This window comes from Electrona antarctica, assembly GCF_951216825.1.
Source record: "Electrona antarctica genome assembly, chromosome: 14".
NCBI classification, from domain to species: Eukaryota; Metazoa; Chordata; class Actinopteri; order Myctophiformes; family Myctophidae; genus Electrona; species Electrona antarctica.
In genome coordinates this window covers 11,576,840-11,594,426 of record NC_136795.1, presented here as the reverse complement: position 1 = coordinate 11,594,426, position 17,587 = coordinate 11,576,840, and the positions used below count along the sequence as shown (strand labels likewise).

At 44.0% G+C, this 17,587-nt stretch overlaps 1 protein-coding gene across 1 annotated transcript; it reads left to right on the top strand.

Moving 5' to 3' along the window:
- Positions 1 to 12,616: 12,616 nt before the first annotated feature.
- LOC306936683 (transcription factor Sox-8-like) lies at positions 12,617 to 16,661 on the top strand. The gene is given in 4 exon segments (XM_079520285.1): positions 12,617 to 13,297; positions 13,633 to 13,868; positions 14,112 to 14,817; positions 14,819 to 16,661. Coding segments are annotated over 4 exon segments (1,476 nt in total). The 5' UTR covers positions 12,617 to 12,872; the 3' UTR covers positions 14,928 to 16,661.
- Positions 16,662 to 17,587: the final 926 nt, after the last annotated feature.

The following is a 17,587-nucleotide window of genomic DNA, read 5'->3' as shown; positions in this document are numbered from 1 at the left end:
CACTGAAAAGACTCTTTATATACTTCCATGTTCCCTTTTGTTCCCACCCAGAGCCTTGTACCTCCTTAAAGGGAGCAGGAAGTGACCTTGTGACCTCTGACTCCTACACCATGTGACCTGTGGCTGTGCCCCCATGCTGCGAGGGCCGCTACCTCAGCCTAACCCACTGTTTCTCAACCAGTGGTCCATGGAACACTAGTGGTCCATGCCATAATTACAGGTGGTCCCTGGGAAAATATATAGGCTACCGTGAATAAAATATTAAAATATGTTGTTAAATATATTCAAATATGTTAAACTCTTTGTCTGCCACATAGTGGCGACGGAAGGTACTGCGCCAATATGCCAGACCATATTTCTATGTTTTCGGGCAGATTAATTTCCACGTTTCTGGCATGGATAACTTCATTGTAACGATCGGCTATTGTTAGCATTAGCTCACGCTGTTTATCTTTCGCCAAGAAAGGTTAACATGTCGGGTGCAAAATCACAAATGACATCCGAACCTTGGAATGCATCAGAAAAACCTTAGACAGCGCTCGTAGTTTCAGAGATATGAGGCATTGAAAAACCTACTTTGACTGGAGGTAAATGGGGGCCGTGTGCAGAGATCCTGGTGCTGGGGGTGCTGGGGTCCTACCAACCGGACCAATTTTAAAACCTGATTCTTGGCTAAACCGCTTCATATATGGTGTACATGGGGGGGGGGGGGGGGGGGGGGGGTAATATATACGTGGCTGGCAGAAAGAAAAGTTAAATATCTTAAGTCTCAAATATGTTGATATGCCCTTAAAAATTAAGAAAATTGTTGAACAAAATTGTCAACAAATCCACATTTGTTCAAGGGTTGAGTGATTCATTTGAATTTCAATGTAGCGCTTTGCATGTTGGGTGATTAACAATGAGAAAAGCAGTTGGAAATAGTGAAGTATGTACCAGGAAATACCCTCTACCTGCAACCACTGAAAACGGTTTAGGAGTGCTTCCTCCTCTCTCCGTGCCTGGGGCAGTGTTGTTGGTGTGTGACGGTTGGCTGGACTCATCAGCATCATGCTGGAGAACAGTAAAATGGTAAATGGTGCATTTATATAGCGCCTTTATCCAAGGCGCTTTACAGATATTGTGCATTACATTCACCCATTCACACACACATTCATACACCGATGGCAGCGGAAACCATGCAAGGCACAAACTAGCACATCGGGAGCAATTTGGGGTTCAGTGTCTTGCTCAAGGACACTTCGACAGTAACTCTGGGGGAGCCCGGGTTCGAACTGGCAACCTCACGGTTCCCATCCAGCCACTCTACCCCTGAGCCACCACCGCCCATAACTTATCACATCACAACAAAAATAATGAAATATGCAGTCAACAAGCAAAACTTCAATTAACCCCAAAACAACAAACAAACAAAAAGCTACCAAAGCAACTTCGCAATCAAATTCTTAGAGGGGACACGAGAAAAGCAGATAATCAATCACATCTGACTAACCACGACTGGAACATCAAAGCATGACAGTATTCCAGCATGCCATTCAAAGGATTTCACCTCTCAATTTTACAATAATGAAAGCAGATGAGACACTTATAAAGGTGCTGTAAGATATATTGTTTTTGTTGAAACAAAACGTGTATTGTTAAATAGTTAAAGCTCTATATTAATTTGTATAGAATGTTTGTTCAGTAACAGGAGGTGGGTTACAAATGTCATCCAATCAGGAGAGAACCCGGACCACAAAGATAATTGTGTCAGCTTGTGTATGCCTATTTCAGTTTAAATTGTGTCGCCTCAATTATTTGTTTTTAATCACTTCCAATTTCACATTATTCATCCTGTGTGTTCTCTTGCCTAATTGGATGAAAAATGAATTTTCTGTTGGAGAGATGAGGAGACCCCTGTTTAATTAACACTTCTTTTCTCTCTTTTTGCAATTATTGCTATTGGATTAAAGAGAGGTTTTATAACTTCCACAACTTTAAATGAAAGTATATGTGCTGTAGCACTGCAGTTATGTGACCTGAAGTTGCTCTTGATGGTATGATTTGATCAGTTCATAACTGGCCGACTGTCTAATCTAAATGTGAGTCACACGATCACTAGCGTAGGCCTCGTTACTGTCGATCAGCCTCACCTTATTTACATCACCCATCATCTGGTGCCTGCATGCGCCTTGATCATACACTTTCTAACCAGTTCCAACTGCAGCTGCAGCCAGATCCCAAACCAACACAAATTGGAAACAAACTCCTCAAAAACAAACTTTATATTGTCGCTGTCGGGTAGAAACCGTTCCTTTATGTATTATTAACATATGTATATGTATATGTATGTATTAACATTTTAAACTAGAAATGCACTCTGTCGAGGTGCCAACTTGCGCCTTGCACACAAGTAGGCCAATAAGGCCATACATGGCCTACTTGTGGGCAAGCAGAGTGCGCAAGTACTGCTACTAACTAAGTCTATTGCAACTGCTGTTCTAATAGTATACATACATACATACATACATACATACATACATACATACAAACATACATACATACATACATACATACATACATACATACATACATACATACATACATACATACATACATACATACATACATACACACATACACACATACATACATCTTTTATGGTGAAGTGGGGAGTATTAAAGTAGAAATGTGGAGATATGAGGTTTCTGCCCAACAGCCACAATATAGCCTTATATTAAATCCAATAAAATGTAATGATAATTATATAATATACTGTATCAAACCTGATGAAGAACCACATGGGTCAAAACGTTGACATGCTCTAAAAATATATATTTTTTTACTAGGAGTTCTGTTCTACTAACAGTTGTGCAGACTTCTTCTACAAAAAATTATATTATGTATAGGCTTATGTCAGGTTTAGGATAACTAGAGTACAGATTCTTAACCACTTTCAACATGGTGTCCGTATTTTGGATAGGCCTAAACATTTTTTTATTATTATTATTATTACCCTTATTATTATAAGCATCTACAAGCTCACAGCGCATCACAACATCTTGTGAGCTTGTAGAACTGCTGAATTTCCGCCCCACGACCGGATCGTACGATGAGAATATAGGACTAGGGCGTGTAGACTAGACGGTATAGATGTTCTGTGATGCTGCGCCATAAAGTGTAAGCTGATGACATCTCCAACACCCTGATTCAATTTCAGCCACTTTTGGGCCCAGATCTGAGGGTAATATGCGTCTGACTGCATCTCTGCATGGTGCGGAACTCTGGATAATATTGTAATGCTGTTTTCCACATACAGTCAGTCATGCAGACCCTGATGGGTGTTTATAGGCTTATAAGGTTACGCATGAATTGAGGACAGCATTTATGAGTAGTTGGTGGTGGCAGTGGTTGAGTCTGCAACATAACCACCCACCTCCCCCTTCCTGCAACCCCCCCCCAAAAAAGAAAGAAAAAGAAAACAAACAGAAACCTAAGTAAAGGATGAGAGTTTGATCTTCCATAGCAGCGGGTAGATGGATGGATGAGCTCGATTTAAATTGTCTATTTCGCATACATTTTGACGTGTAAACGGATGCCAATACAAGTTACACACAGTCAGCCAACCTGTGCATATATCAGATTCACCTTGTAATCTAACACGATGCTAAGACACTTAACCATTTTTATTTTCTTTTGCGCTTTGAAGTAGGCCACATTAAGAGCCAGGAATAACTTAACAGCAGTAACATTGGATTATAACATTTAGTCCAAGTGACCACGAGACACTTCTTGGACTGGACTCTTAATCAGCTTAGCGCCAGGTGCGTTGATGTGTTTTTCAGTGTAGCAATTCTATTATAGGGTAATTTGCATACAGACCAGCTGTCAGCCATAAACATGGAACGTTGACGAATGCTATTTGTACTAATGTTCACATTTATTGTAAAACATCTGAGGCACTCAGGAGGGTAATAGATTTAAAAAGCCTTTAATACTTAAGGGCTTGAACAAAGTTATAAACACCAACGCAATTCAGCCATTAGGGCCTTCGTCAGGGCAAGACGGCATGTAGTAATATTCCTTATACGAGAGAGGGGGGGGGGGGGGGGGGGGAGTGAGAGACAGAGAGAGAGTGGGAGGGGGGAGAGACGGTACACATATGCATAACCGTGCAAGTATATTTTGCATAATGTGCACAGTGTATTTGCTTGCTGGGTCATGTGTGGTGCATGTGTATATGTATGGGAAAACACATGGCTGCGTGTTTATGCGTTAGCGCTTAAGTGCGTTTGCGCATGCATGATAAAAGGGAACATAAACATGAACATAGCACAAGTGGACTTTTTCGTTCTTGCTTTAATTATCTCTAAAGTAAAAACAATCCACAGGAGAGTTATCTTAGCACTGTGAAGCAAAAACTCCCCGAAGCCAGACGAGCCCTCATAGTCTCGCTATTATGGAAGAAGCCTCCCATTTCCCGTAAAGTCAAGGGGCGGGCTCTCTGTTCCCTCACCCCCCAGTCCTCCAGTCCTGTCCTAAATGGCTACATGTCCCGCACCATCTAATTCACAGGCAAATTAGGAAGATGATTTATGAGAATCAGGGATCAAAAAAGCAGACAATGTGGAAGACGAAGCACACCACAAGTTTTTATCCGGAACATATGCCGAGGAAAGAGAGGGAGGAAGAGTGACAGAGAGAGAGAGACCGAGTGAGAGAGAGAGAGAGAGAGAGTAAGGATAGATCTGAAAGTGGGTGAAAAATGAATTAAAATACAAGACATATACCCCCGCTGTCCCCCCCTCCCCTCTGTCTGAGTCTGGGACAAGGTACAGGATGGGAAGTGTAGTTCCCGTTGTGCATCTATGCACTTATCCTGTCATGTCGGAAGATAAACCAGGACCGACCATTTCGTCTGTATATATGGAATCTCATATGACAAGCGCCTGGCTCTGGGCCCAAATACTTAAGCCTTACGGTTCGACCTGTAGGGAACTCCAAGTGCTCGACCAGAAACTGTCCTGTCAACAGGTAAAATCATTACAGGCTTCACACTCTCAAGTGAATCCATGGCAGGGGGAGGGGGAGGTTCTCATTTAGATTCTGAGAGTGCAAAAATGCATTGCTTACGGTTTTCTTGACAGGCAGGAGTTTGCAGTATACTCACTGTTCTAAGATCAAAGATTTCGGAGCCCTGGGGAGGAGAGTGAGTCAAAGAAACAATCACAAGAACTCACTCTTGGACCAGCCACCCCCCCCCCACCACCACCACCACCACGTCCTGCTTTCAAAACCCTCTCTGTCCATATTCCTAATGCAGATGAACACGCAAAACTACCACAAGCAAAACCGCTGCCTCGCAAGACAGTTACGTGTCAGAGCAGAAAAAACACACACCGAATAATCTGGAAGCACTTGACTGCTTTTTATACTTCTGACATTAAAAATGAGTGTGGCTGAAAGCCAAACAAACCCTGAGACGTTTTGGACTAATTGCTTCCTTCAGTCTCAGAACACCCCCTCCCCCCCCACCTCACCTCCATCCACGAAAACCTGCCTCTCCCTTCCCCTCCCCACCTCCGTCTCCCTGCCCACCTTCCCCTCCCCACCTCCGTCTCCCTGCATCCACTAATAGGTTTAAATAAAACCTGCAATTGGACCAGTAAACCCCTCATTACTGCATTTTAATAGAACGAATTCGGGGGAGCATGGGGGGGTCAAGGGTCAACGAGAGGTTCTAACGCGCAGCAGCTGCCAGCCATACCAGGGAGGCGGGAGCGTGATTAGAACCAGCGGAGGGGAGGCAAACATCCTCGGGGTCTACCACACCATCCTCGCTAAGTAGACAACCTGGAAAATGCATTTGGCCGCAGACCAGACTGGAAAACATCCACCCTCCGCGTTCCAGTGCACAGGCATGCAGGGGGAAATAAGGGAGGATATGGGAGCATAAAAAGGAGGAGCTGCTGCAGGCGTCCATCATCCATGCAGGACTTGCCTTAATATGTGTGAGAATCTCTCTTCTTCATCTGAAACCGAGCCCCGCCACTGGCATTGTATATCCCAGTAATTCTCCCCAAAAACATATTTCAAGGAGCCCAATTTGGATATCATCGCTGTCGGGAAAAGTGCAACTTTTTTTATATTCATCATATTATGCCCTACTTAATTCATCATACAAGAGTGTCAAGCAAAAGCACGGGGGGTCCATGGCTGGACCCCACGTTAAGAACCAGTGTTATACCTTTTACAGTATACTGTATACCTGTAGAATTACAAATTTGAATAGACTTCTTTTTTGTTCATTGGACGCTCACAGTAAAAGGCGCTGGTGTCCACACAAGAATGCTACGATTGTGACATGGGCAGACCACATCAGAAACGTGGACCTCTACGGGGGGGGGGGCGCCCACGGGTCACAGACAAGGTCAGAGAGAGAAGGATGAGGCTGGCTGGGCACTGTGTCAGGCACCCGGAACTGGTGAAAAGCAAGAAAAGAGGCGCACCACCTACGTAGACATACTGCGGCGGTAGCTAGCGGTTTAAGTACAACTATTTCAATCACATACATTGCTGTATGTGAAACTTGTTCTCAGCATTTCTCTGTTTGAGTGGTGAGCTGCAGCAGTGCCATGCTCGGGAATCATTTGTAGTTGATCTAACCCCTCAATCCAACCCTTGATTGCCAAGCAGGGAAGCATTGGGTCCCATTTTTTCAGTCTTTGGTATGACCCGGCCGGGGATCAAACCCCAACCTCCCAGTTTCAGGGCAGACACTCTAACCACAAGGCCACACTGAGCTGGAGAGTAAACAACACTGCAGAACTCAAGACCCTGATGCTGGACAGGAGTGTGTGGAGGGCAGCAATCCAGGAGTCCTGAGTTGCTGTTAGCTAGTCTACAGTACACTCTCGCATCGCATGCACCCTGCCACCGTACAGTAAAAACGCTATGACGCTTCGATGCCCTGTCCCCATCTGTAACTGTACATTCCCTACTAATTATCCGTCTTTCTGACTGTGTGAAACCAAAGATAGAGGTGGTCTGGTTGATGTGGTGCTGGGGTGAAAGACAGCATGGTAGCAGCCTCCACATGTGGTTAGGCAGCGGTCGGGATCGTCTGAGTGAGACAGAGTTCAGGCCACAGGAAGGTCCCCACTGTTCACCTTGTGAACTCCAGTCAAGGGAGATTCGTAACACTTTTCTTTCCCCCCAACGCACAGACAGACATGGCGTCTCACTGGTGTGTTCTAGTCTGTGTCATAGGCTATAAGAAAACAAGAGGACCACTGCTTTCATCTCTGTGCACTGTAAGATCCTGTGTTAACCCTAGTCTACGGGGACCGAGTGGCATTCTGAGAGTTTCCGACGCACTGCCATTCCGACTATGTGACTTCCGCATGCGGTTAGGGGATAGAGCTTGGGTTAGGGATAGGATTAGTAATGAGTGAGTCGGAATAGCGGTACGTCGGAATATCGGGCTTCGGCATGCCGGTGTGTATAACCACCCTCTACACCAGTGGTTCCCAAACCTTTTTGGCCCTGTTACCTCCCGACCTAGCTGATGCACCCCCCCCCCCCCCCCCCCCCCCACATGGAAATATAAATTGCATAAGCTCTAGAGACATATATTTCCTTTTTATCCACATATATGGTATATGCACATATATGAACCTGAATATGGCATAATATATGCAGCATAGGCTATATGCTGCATTACTTGGCATAATATGTTAATATATTTAAAATAAAACCATAGCACCACCATTAGACATTTCATGTCTCGCACCCCCTAGTAGGCGCTCGCACACCACAAGGGGTGCACGCACCACAGTTTGGGAACCACTGCTCTACACTAACTGTAGTAAAGTGGACCTGAATTGCCTCTGTACTTGGACCGCTTTTTTCCGTCTACACCAAATCTCTTCATAGCTGAAGTAGCTGATCTACAAGCTATGAACGTGACACAATGTGACAAGATGTGAGCTTGTAGATCTGTTATGTTTGGATAATGTTCCCCCCAGAATATGGACACTTAATTGGATTCAAGTAGTTCCTAAAAATCGTATACTTTGTTGAGCGGAGACTGCAGAGTTAACAGGGGTCCATAACTTTGGTCCACTCCTTTCTTTTTTCCTTCTGCTTCTTTGTCTAAAACAACCGATCTACAAGCTGAAAACGCAATGCATTGCAAGGTCCTAGAACAGGGACATTAGTGTTAGTTCACGTGGTTAACCCGGAGAGTGTACAACTGACCCCTAAGTGTACATTTGGTTCCATTTGAACAAGATTTTAATTGACGCTGAGGATTTGTTATCTCTTGTTATGAGGAAATGATTACTCGAGCCCAATGAACTAATGCTGCATGTGGGTGTAAAGGATCTAGTCCTGTGTTAATTTAACTCTGAGAGAGTAGACTATCATGTCATGTCGAGTGTAAAAGTAATGTAGGCTACCTGATCCAATTTTAGACAATCTGAGCTTTTTGAGGATTTTACATTGAAAGTGGACATACAATAACTTCGAATCCTGCCATTTTTCTTTTCTTTTTGAAATTAGAAAACAATGCAAATATTTCAAGATTGTCATTGTATGATAAAACATATTATGCTCTTACTATTATTCCATAAGATTATTTGATACAATTCAGCAAGCTCTCATCACACACCCGTTCACATCATATACCATACCTGTCAATGCCAAAACTTTATTTCTTCTATAATATACAGTCATGTGTTGCTCATGCCAATGAATCAGTTAAGTACTTCTTTAAATGAATTGGCTAGAGCAATGAGACGTGCCTAAGTGTATTAAAACACATGGGCAAAGACGAAAGGATGCAAGCTTCCTGTGGGAGACTGTGTAATTTAATTTTGTATGCGCATTACTTAAGCAGGCGAGTATAATTTACTCGTGGGGTAGAAGTTATACCAAGAGTCAAGAAGACGTCCCAGCAAAGCAGTCTCAGCTGAGGTCCCCAATCCTTCCCCTTCTCTCATTCTTTTGAGATGCATCTTCACAAAAGAGGAAAATTAAAACCTTCCTTGGCTCTATGGGACACTTAAGGTTCATGCGCGGTTACCTCTCCCTCATTGTTGCTCCTTCCTTTTCTCATCAGGAGCCCAGAGCCCACAGACTTTGGCCAGAGCTCTCCCCACAATACAGGGAGCCATGAAGGCGAAAGGCTGGAATCTGTTTGGGACTGTCTCTTTTCTTTTGCCTGCGTGTCTGTCTCTGGCCCGGAGACACTGCGGTCAGTACACCGCTTAGCAGAGCTTGAAAGGAGCTGTCACTCATTTTATTCTCGTACTGATTTGTCCAGAGTATAGTTGTACTTGCTCAGTGACGAATGATAAGGTGTAGCAACAACTCTAAGGAAAGGCTTTCTCTTTCTGTGTGTTGTTTTTGTGTGTCTGAAAACCTACTCTATGACTTAGTATGTTGAATGTCAAGAATGAAGAGTTTATTTGTCACTCACTCATAAAGGTACAAGCAGGGAAATGTTGGTGTCGTTCCGCAGCGACTCTACTAACACCAGCAGTGCAATATACACAAGATAATACTGTGTGCATAATTATACTGACTGTAAAGTATAACCACATCCTGGATTTTCAGTTTGGTTCTAAAGCTGAGTCACATGTCACCCCTCTTCCTGTATCTCTGGACAGTATACTTTCAAACAAAGCCAAAATCTTCAAATAAATATGCTGCATTGTTTTGGCTGCAATAATTTGCACGCACGCACGCACCACACACGCACGCACGCACGCACGCACGCACGCACGCACGCACGCACGTACGCACGCACGCACGCACACTTGACTTGGCTTGAATGTTTTGCCATGTGCAGAGCTGGACTAGGATGAGGCGAGAATTATTCAGGCATGTTTGACAGCAAACCGCTGTCTTGTGTCTGTCCATTTACACGTATGCACACATGCGCATACACACACACACACACACACACACACACACACACACACACACACACACACACACACACACACATGCAAAATGCACTGAACTTGACTTTTGTCATCTTTCATAAACTGAGGCTGAGCACTGAGGCTGCCAGATTAGTAGACGGCAGAGCAGCAAAATATTGTGGATTTCTGTTACATCATTTGTGGTACAAAAATACATAAAAATAAAATCACAACTTATTCATGGCATTACATGGGAATTCTACTTTCCCAACAAGAAGCCTAACATATTATCTTGACTGAAGCAGATAAACAGGAATAACCATAATCGTTTTGCAACACACTGTCAAAAAAACAGTTTTCATTAACATTCACAGCCTAAACAGTTTTCCTTAAGCACATCATTTACATACACACAGACAAATCCCGAGTGTTCGTTTATCCATTTGTAACTCTGAGAGTGCTGTCTCAGGGTCAAATTAGCACTGAGGATTTAACTGTGCACCTCTAAAAGACAAAGAAAATCACATCCAAGCCTCTTACCTCGCTGAACAAGGCACAGCCCCTCCGTGCAGAAGAAGACTGCATTCAGAAGCCACAACTTATTTCCACAACAGGTTTCCCTTTTTCTTTCCCTCGGCAGCCCCTGCAGTGAGCATTGAGCAAAGTAAACTGCTGTTCAGCTGAAACATACCTCGTCTTTTCATGGCTAGGCCAGTGATAAAAATCATACCGCAATACATTGGACACAAAGACAGCTTTATAACAAAGGCAGTGATTCAATCTGCCCTCTTATCTCCATGGCCTGTTTCTATCTAGCGTTCAGTATGGTTGAAGACCTGCTTGGTTGGGGAGGTGAGAGACTCTTTTCTCCCTCATGGACAACAAGCAGACTTATATGTGTGATAGAATAACTTCCCCCTTTAAATTAGGAACATAGAGCAGTGATATTATAACAAAAGAGCTTTTTTTTTACGTGGACCTTTACAGTTATTGGCCTGCGTTATCAAACGAGAACAGAGGCTTTTGTCTCCGTCCAACAGAACAGGGTTCTCGGGTGTGACTGTAGTTGAGTCAGGAAGCAAGATCATTTGCAAATATTCAAATTCACTTCTGCACTGGACTTCACCCTGCATGGAGAGAAAAGGCAGACAGAAATAGAGGACATGCCGAGTCAGAAAGATGTGTCTGTGTGTGTGTGCACGCACGCACGCACACACACACACACACACACACACACAAACACACACACACACACACACACACACACACACACACACACACACACACACACACACACACACACACACACACACACACACACACAGGGAGAGAAGCAGTGTTTCTTCACTTAATTGCCTGGCAATTACAAATTAGACATTTAAAAAATGATTTCCCCCTATATGAAAACTTGATATGGCATGCTGGTCCATTGAAGTAATTTGATTTAAGAGTATGATATTATAAAAATGTTTGAAAGAAAGAAAGAAAAAGAAAGAAAGAAAGAAAGAAAGAAAGAAAGAAAGAAAGAAAGAAAGAAAGAACTCATAGTCAGTCATATCCACTTGTTTTTCCACCGCTCAGCGCTAATTAGTTGACATGCATGAAAGGGAGGATCATTCTGTGTTGCTACTTGGCAATGAACAGAACTCATAATATGCAGTTCATGCTGTTATAGCCGAAATGCATGCAACACTCCTTATGCGCGGAAAGAAAAGTCGGGATTTGTTATGGACAATAATAAAGCCTAAAATTACAGTGGTTAAATTTAGTTCATAACTGTAGCCTACATTTCTCTTTAAAAGACGGAGCAAACTATGCAAGTAGACGAATATACTGCATTTATAAAGTTATTATATTAACACATTTTGGTTTAATTACAATTTGTACAATTCATGTTCATTATTAGGCTAGTGATGTGGAAACATTTAACCTGCCTATGTGTGAACGTGTAGGCTATATTCGAAATATTGCTCTAATTCTCCTCATTATATTTATTAATTTATTTTTAAATCTAATTGCCACACAACAGTTTTCATTTCAGTGAAAAACGAAAAAGTTATCATCTTTTTCGATTTAAAATCAACAGATAGGCATGGTCTATAAAAAGCCATATTTGTTGGATAACATTTCTTATTGATCCTCATCAGATGCCATTTATCAGCCTTTTAAAAGCAACGAGCATATTTGTTTTAAAATAAAAGTTTGTCATATCAATATCATGCTGCAGATTATAATTCAGGATTCAGCATGCTAGCCTATTTGAATTTCCTTTCGCCTCTATTTCTAGGCTACTGATAATTCTATTTAGAATTAGATGTTGCATTGGACCGAAAATTAGTCAAATGTTTTAATACATTTAGCCTACTTAATTTGGCTATTTTTAATGGTGCAACAATAGCCTTATATAGGCTACATCTCAAGTTCACCACTTTTCAGCGTTCGAGTTTACAACAGAGACTACATTTACATTACAATGTACATTTCAACATACCCGCGTGCAACATGCAGAACTGTAATAAAAACAGAAATGTGTCACCATCGAGGAGGGGAAAAAAATAAACTTTATACTGCCCATAAAACCTTCCACCAATGGGGAGCAGGTGGTGATTTGATCCAGCCAATCCCGTGCGGAAGGTGGAGTGAGAGCTTAAACGCCACACTAAAGTTGTTCTATCGCTCAGCTTCTGCACTCACATTGCGGACCTCTACTTCTACAACTGTACCACCCGTGTGACATTATAGCGAAAACAAGACCGAATAAAAACAAACACAGGCAAGGAAAACAGCGGGCGGATCGACATTTGCTGAAAGTGTAAAGGAATTTACCTACCATGGTTCCCCGTGCGTAAAAGGCGCACTGCCAGTTTAGGCTATCCACACTTGAATAATCGGACGCACTTTTAAAATAGAAGATCAGTTTATTTTCTTTTTTTGGATTTCCATCCCCAAGAAGCCGATCGAATCATGTTAAAAATGACGGAGGAGCACGACAAGTCCTTTAGCGACCCGCCGTGCAGTCCCTCGGGCACCAACAGTTCCATGTCACAGGATGAGTCGGACTCGGACGCTCCGTCCTCGCCGGCGGGCTCGGACGGCCAGGGATCCCAGGGATCGGCTTTGATCGCCGGCCTGGGCAAGAAGGACGTCGAGGACGACGAGCGCTTCCCCGCATGCATACGAGATGCGGTCTCTCAGGTGCTCAAGGGATACGACTGGTCCCTGGTCCCCATGCCCGTCCGGGGGAACGGAGCTCTGAAGAGCAAACCTCACGTCAAGAGACCCATGAACGCGTTCATGGTGTGGGCGCAGGCGGCGCGCAGAAAGCTCGCCGACCAGTATCCTCACCTGCACAACGCCGAGCTAAGCAAAACACTGGGGAAACTATGGCGGTAAGTCGGCCGTTTTGCGAGAAATTATGGTGGATACGAAATTTGAATTTGATGTCATAATGTAAAATAAATTGTCCCTTGCACTATTTTGGTCTAGATCGAGGGAGTCTAGCGATTTTGTTACCAAAAAATACGGCGTAATCCCTGTTTTAACAAGCCTATTTTATTGACAGTTAGAATTGTCTAACTTTTTTAAATAATTTTGAATATAACAATATGGGAAGGTTTTGGATAAAATAGGCCGACTAATTGAATATTAGATGTAAGACTAAAATGAACTTCATGTGCTTAAGCGTACGTGCTAATAAAATAATAATTATCTTTCAACTATATAGCTTGCTCTCAGATAACGAAAAGAGGCCTTTCGTAGAAGAGGCAGAGAGGCTTCGGGTTCAACACAAGAAAGACCATCCGGACTACAAGTACCAGCCACGGAGAAGGAAGAACGTGAAGCCGGGCCAGAGCGAGACAGACCCTGGACCCGATCTGTCTCATCAGATGTACAAAGCTGAGCCAGGGATGGGAGGACTGGCGGGGATGGCTGATGGACACCATCACCCTGAACATGCAGGTGAGCTGAGGAACCGGGGATATAATTCAACAAATAAATAAACTAAACGATAGATGCAGGTGCTAATTAAAGTTGTTTCAGCTTAGTCTGATGAAATATACATAGATGCATGATAAAGTGTTGTAGCCTATGCATATACATAAAATGATTGTTTTAGTGTTACCATAATAGGTGGTAGTATTATTGCATAGCAGACTTTATGTATTGCATTAAACTCAGTCCTGTGCTCGATGCTCTCCACAGGCCAACCCCACGGTCCCCCTACGCCCCCCACCACCCCTAAAACGGACCTGCACCACGGCGTGAAGCAGGACCTGAAGCACGAGGCGGGCCGGCGTCTCATGGAGAACGGCCGGCAGAACATCGACTTCAGCAACGTGGACATCTCGGAGCTCAGCACCGACGTCATCAGCAACATGGAGGCCTTCGACGTGCACGAGTTCGACCAGTACCTCCCGCTCAACGGCCACGGCGGTGTGCCCCCCTCCTCCGCCCTGTCCTCGGACCACCACGGTCACGGGCAGAACCCGGCGGCCGGCGGCGCCTACTCCTACGGTGGCCACCCCGCGGCTTGGAGCCGCAAGAACGCTATGTCCGCGTCCTCCCCGGCGAGCGGCGGTGAGGCGGGCCCGCAGCACCGGGCCCACATCAAGACGGAGCAGCTCAGTCCCAGCCACTACAGCGAGCACTCCCACGGGTCCCCCTCCCACGACTATGGCTCCTACGGCGGCCAGGCCTGCGTCACCTCGGCCACGTCGGCCGCGGCCTCCTTCTCCAGCTCCCAGTGTGACTATACCGACCTCCAGAGCTCCAACTATTACAACCCCTACTCTGGCTACCCCTCCAGCCTCTACCAGTACCCCTACTTCCACTCGTCCAGGAGGCCCTACGGCAGTCCCATCCTCAACAGTCTGTCCATGGGCCCTGCCCACAGCCCCACTGCGTCCAGTTGGGACCAGCCGGTCTACACCACGCTGTCCAGGCCGTAGGGGGCCGGGGCCCGGAGGTGGACGGTCGTTGCACGAGGCCGCACAGAGAGCTGAGACTCGTTCAGATTGATGCACTACTAATGAAGGAAGCAAGGAGGAGGAGAGCGGTAGGGGGTAGTAGTCTACCTGTGGCCGTTTAAACAGGAAAGGAGAAGAGGAAAAAAAAAAGTGCCTGCTGATTTTATACAAAGTTATATCCATTTGCCTGATGATAAAACAACAACAACACCATTCTTGTATAGACCTTTTACACAGAGATAGGTTGTGTTGTTGGCGAGAAAACTCCTCCATGAGGACATATTGCCAACGCCTACCACTTGTACATCCCCCTCTTTCCAGTTTAAACTGGGACTGCACGTGTGTGCGCACGCCTAAGGCAAAGCAAAGGCCTGCCACTGAGTTGTGTAGGAGAGAAACTGTTTGGCCCAACTCTGTTGTGAAGCAGATGGAAGAGCAGATTCACTGGATAATGTGCCCAGGACCAATTAAGTGATTTTGCAGTTGAGATTTCCAGTGAGGGCCAGAACTATATCACAGAATATTCAGCCATTTCCATTTACATCAGTGAACCAGTCTTAATCCAATGACTCGTTTGAATCAGTCATTTTGACTTAGAAGTCTTACCTGTATTTATGTTCATTACATTTTGTTTTATTTTATTTTTGTTCCTAAGTAGTTCTACACATGTAATGTGGGTGTGGTTATTTACATTATTGTTTTGTCATTAATTAAAATCAGTGAATCGAGTGCAGTACAGTGCAAGTACAGTACATTTAATATAATTCCATTGAAGACCAATAATCAATAATATCTTCATTCCAAGTTGCAAGCAAACAGAGCAGGGACCAACAGAACAGGACACAACAGGTGTCTGAAAGCTATGCCTGACAAATTGCGATTAGTCATGATCTAGGGTTAAAGGAAATGGAGTAAGATAACACCATACTCACTGAGTGACATGTCAGCTGGACCTACTGTATGCACGGATGCAGACAGGATGACACGGATGTGTGTGTGTGTGTGTGTGTGTGTGTGTGTGTGTGTGTGTGTGTGTGTGTGTGTGTGTGTGTGTGTGTGTGTGTGTGTGTGTGTGTGTGTGTGTGTGTGTGTGTGCATGCGTGTGTGCGTGGGTACGTGTGTGGGTACGTGCGTGGCTGCGTGCGTACAGTATGTGTCAGAGAGACAGAAAAGTGCATTTATTATGTGTGCCTTTTCCCTGTGCAAGACACACATAAGCAAAACACGACCGTTTCCACGAATAAAACAAATTAACTGACACACAATCTGGACTTCAGGTCATCAGTTAGTGTTTCATCATCTGAAAGCATTAGAATAAAAGAAGATGTGAGGAAAGGAGGGTGTGCTTTACCATGTTTATCTCCTCAAATTTCAAGTGCCAACTTAACTGCTGTTGTGCGAAAACGTATGTGTGCCTTCTAATGCTTACTTTAAATATTTCAGTATGACATTTAATTATTAACAAACTTCATGCAGCATACAATCAATAACTCACACTACAGACTCAGACTGATAACTCTGTCTTTATCGTATTATTGATTTGATATCATTCCTTACAGCCTGGTTTCCGTTTTCCGTGTGATGATTTGAGATACTGTACATGAACGGTACGGAGAATCACGATCGACATTTTGTTCACAGAGCAGTGTTTTTGTATATTATTATGGTGTATCGTTGATGACAAACGCTGTGAAATTTATTGTTGTACTTTTAACTAGAGATTCATTCAACACATGCACAGCTAACCCATTTGCTGGCCTTTTTTGTGGATAAAATAAAACATACTTTCTTGACTTTATTGCGATTTGTTTTGTTTATTGCCACACCGTGGATGGATTTGAACATTTCTCGGAGAACACATACTAACAGTGGGTTAGCAAGAACACCGATTAAAGCCCAGCCTGCCAGTGGCTCAGTGGCCCCTTTTCCACCAAAATAACTTTGGCTCTAGAACTGGTTCCGTTCTAGATTCTAGGAACCTTTGGTGTTTGCACGGAACCGGCAGCCATTTTATGGTTCCAGTTCTGAACCAAGGGTTCTGAACTAATTCATTTTCAGTGGAAACACTCTGAACTAGTTGAATATTAGGTGGGAAAGAATAACTGGACCGGTTCAACTCCGGTAGAATAGGGGCCAGTAGGTAGAGAGGCCGGGCCCCCTTTCAATCCTCGGCTCCTCCAGGCTTTGTGTCAAGGTGTACCTATGCTCTCACCTAGGCAGCATACTGCTGGGTCATGCAGAAAAGTAATATCCCCTCAGGGATCACGACAAATACCTTCTTTCTGTGTACAGTGATCTTCAGTTGAATATCAATTATGTTCAGTGACATAGGACAAAGTATAAATCACTAATCAGCCAGCCATAAGAATTTCAATTTGAAGGGACTAGAATTAGCACTTTGAAAGGAGTGATGTTTATACTGTACGTAAGCTATACCACTCCAAAGTACCAGCTGCTGTTGTCTTAGCTTCCGTCTTGTTGTCACATCTGTAGTGTAGGCTGCAGCTGTCACCTAGGGACCTGTACAAAACTATTCCACGCTCTCCATCCCTCTACAGATGCAAATCTGGGTATAATGACAGTAATTACAGTCATTCGTTAACACCAAATTCAATTGTAGGCATGTCAACCCAGGTGGATGTGTGACACATTGAGCTTATAAAGGAGCTCTTTCTGAAGTTCTAAAGCCTGGTTTATACTTAGTCGTGCGAT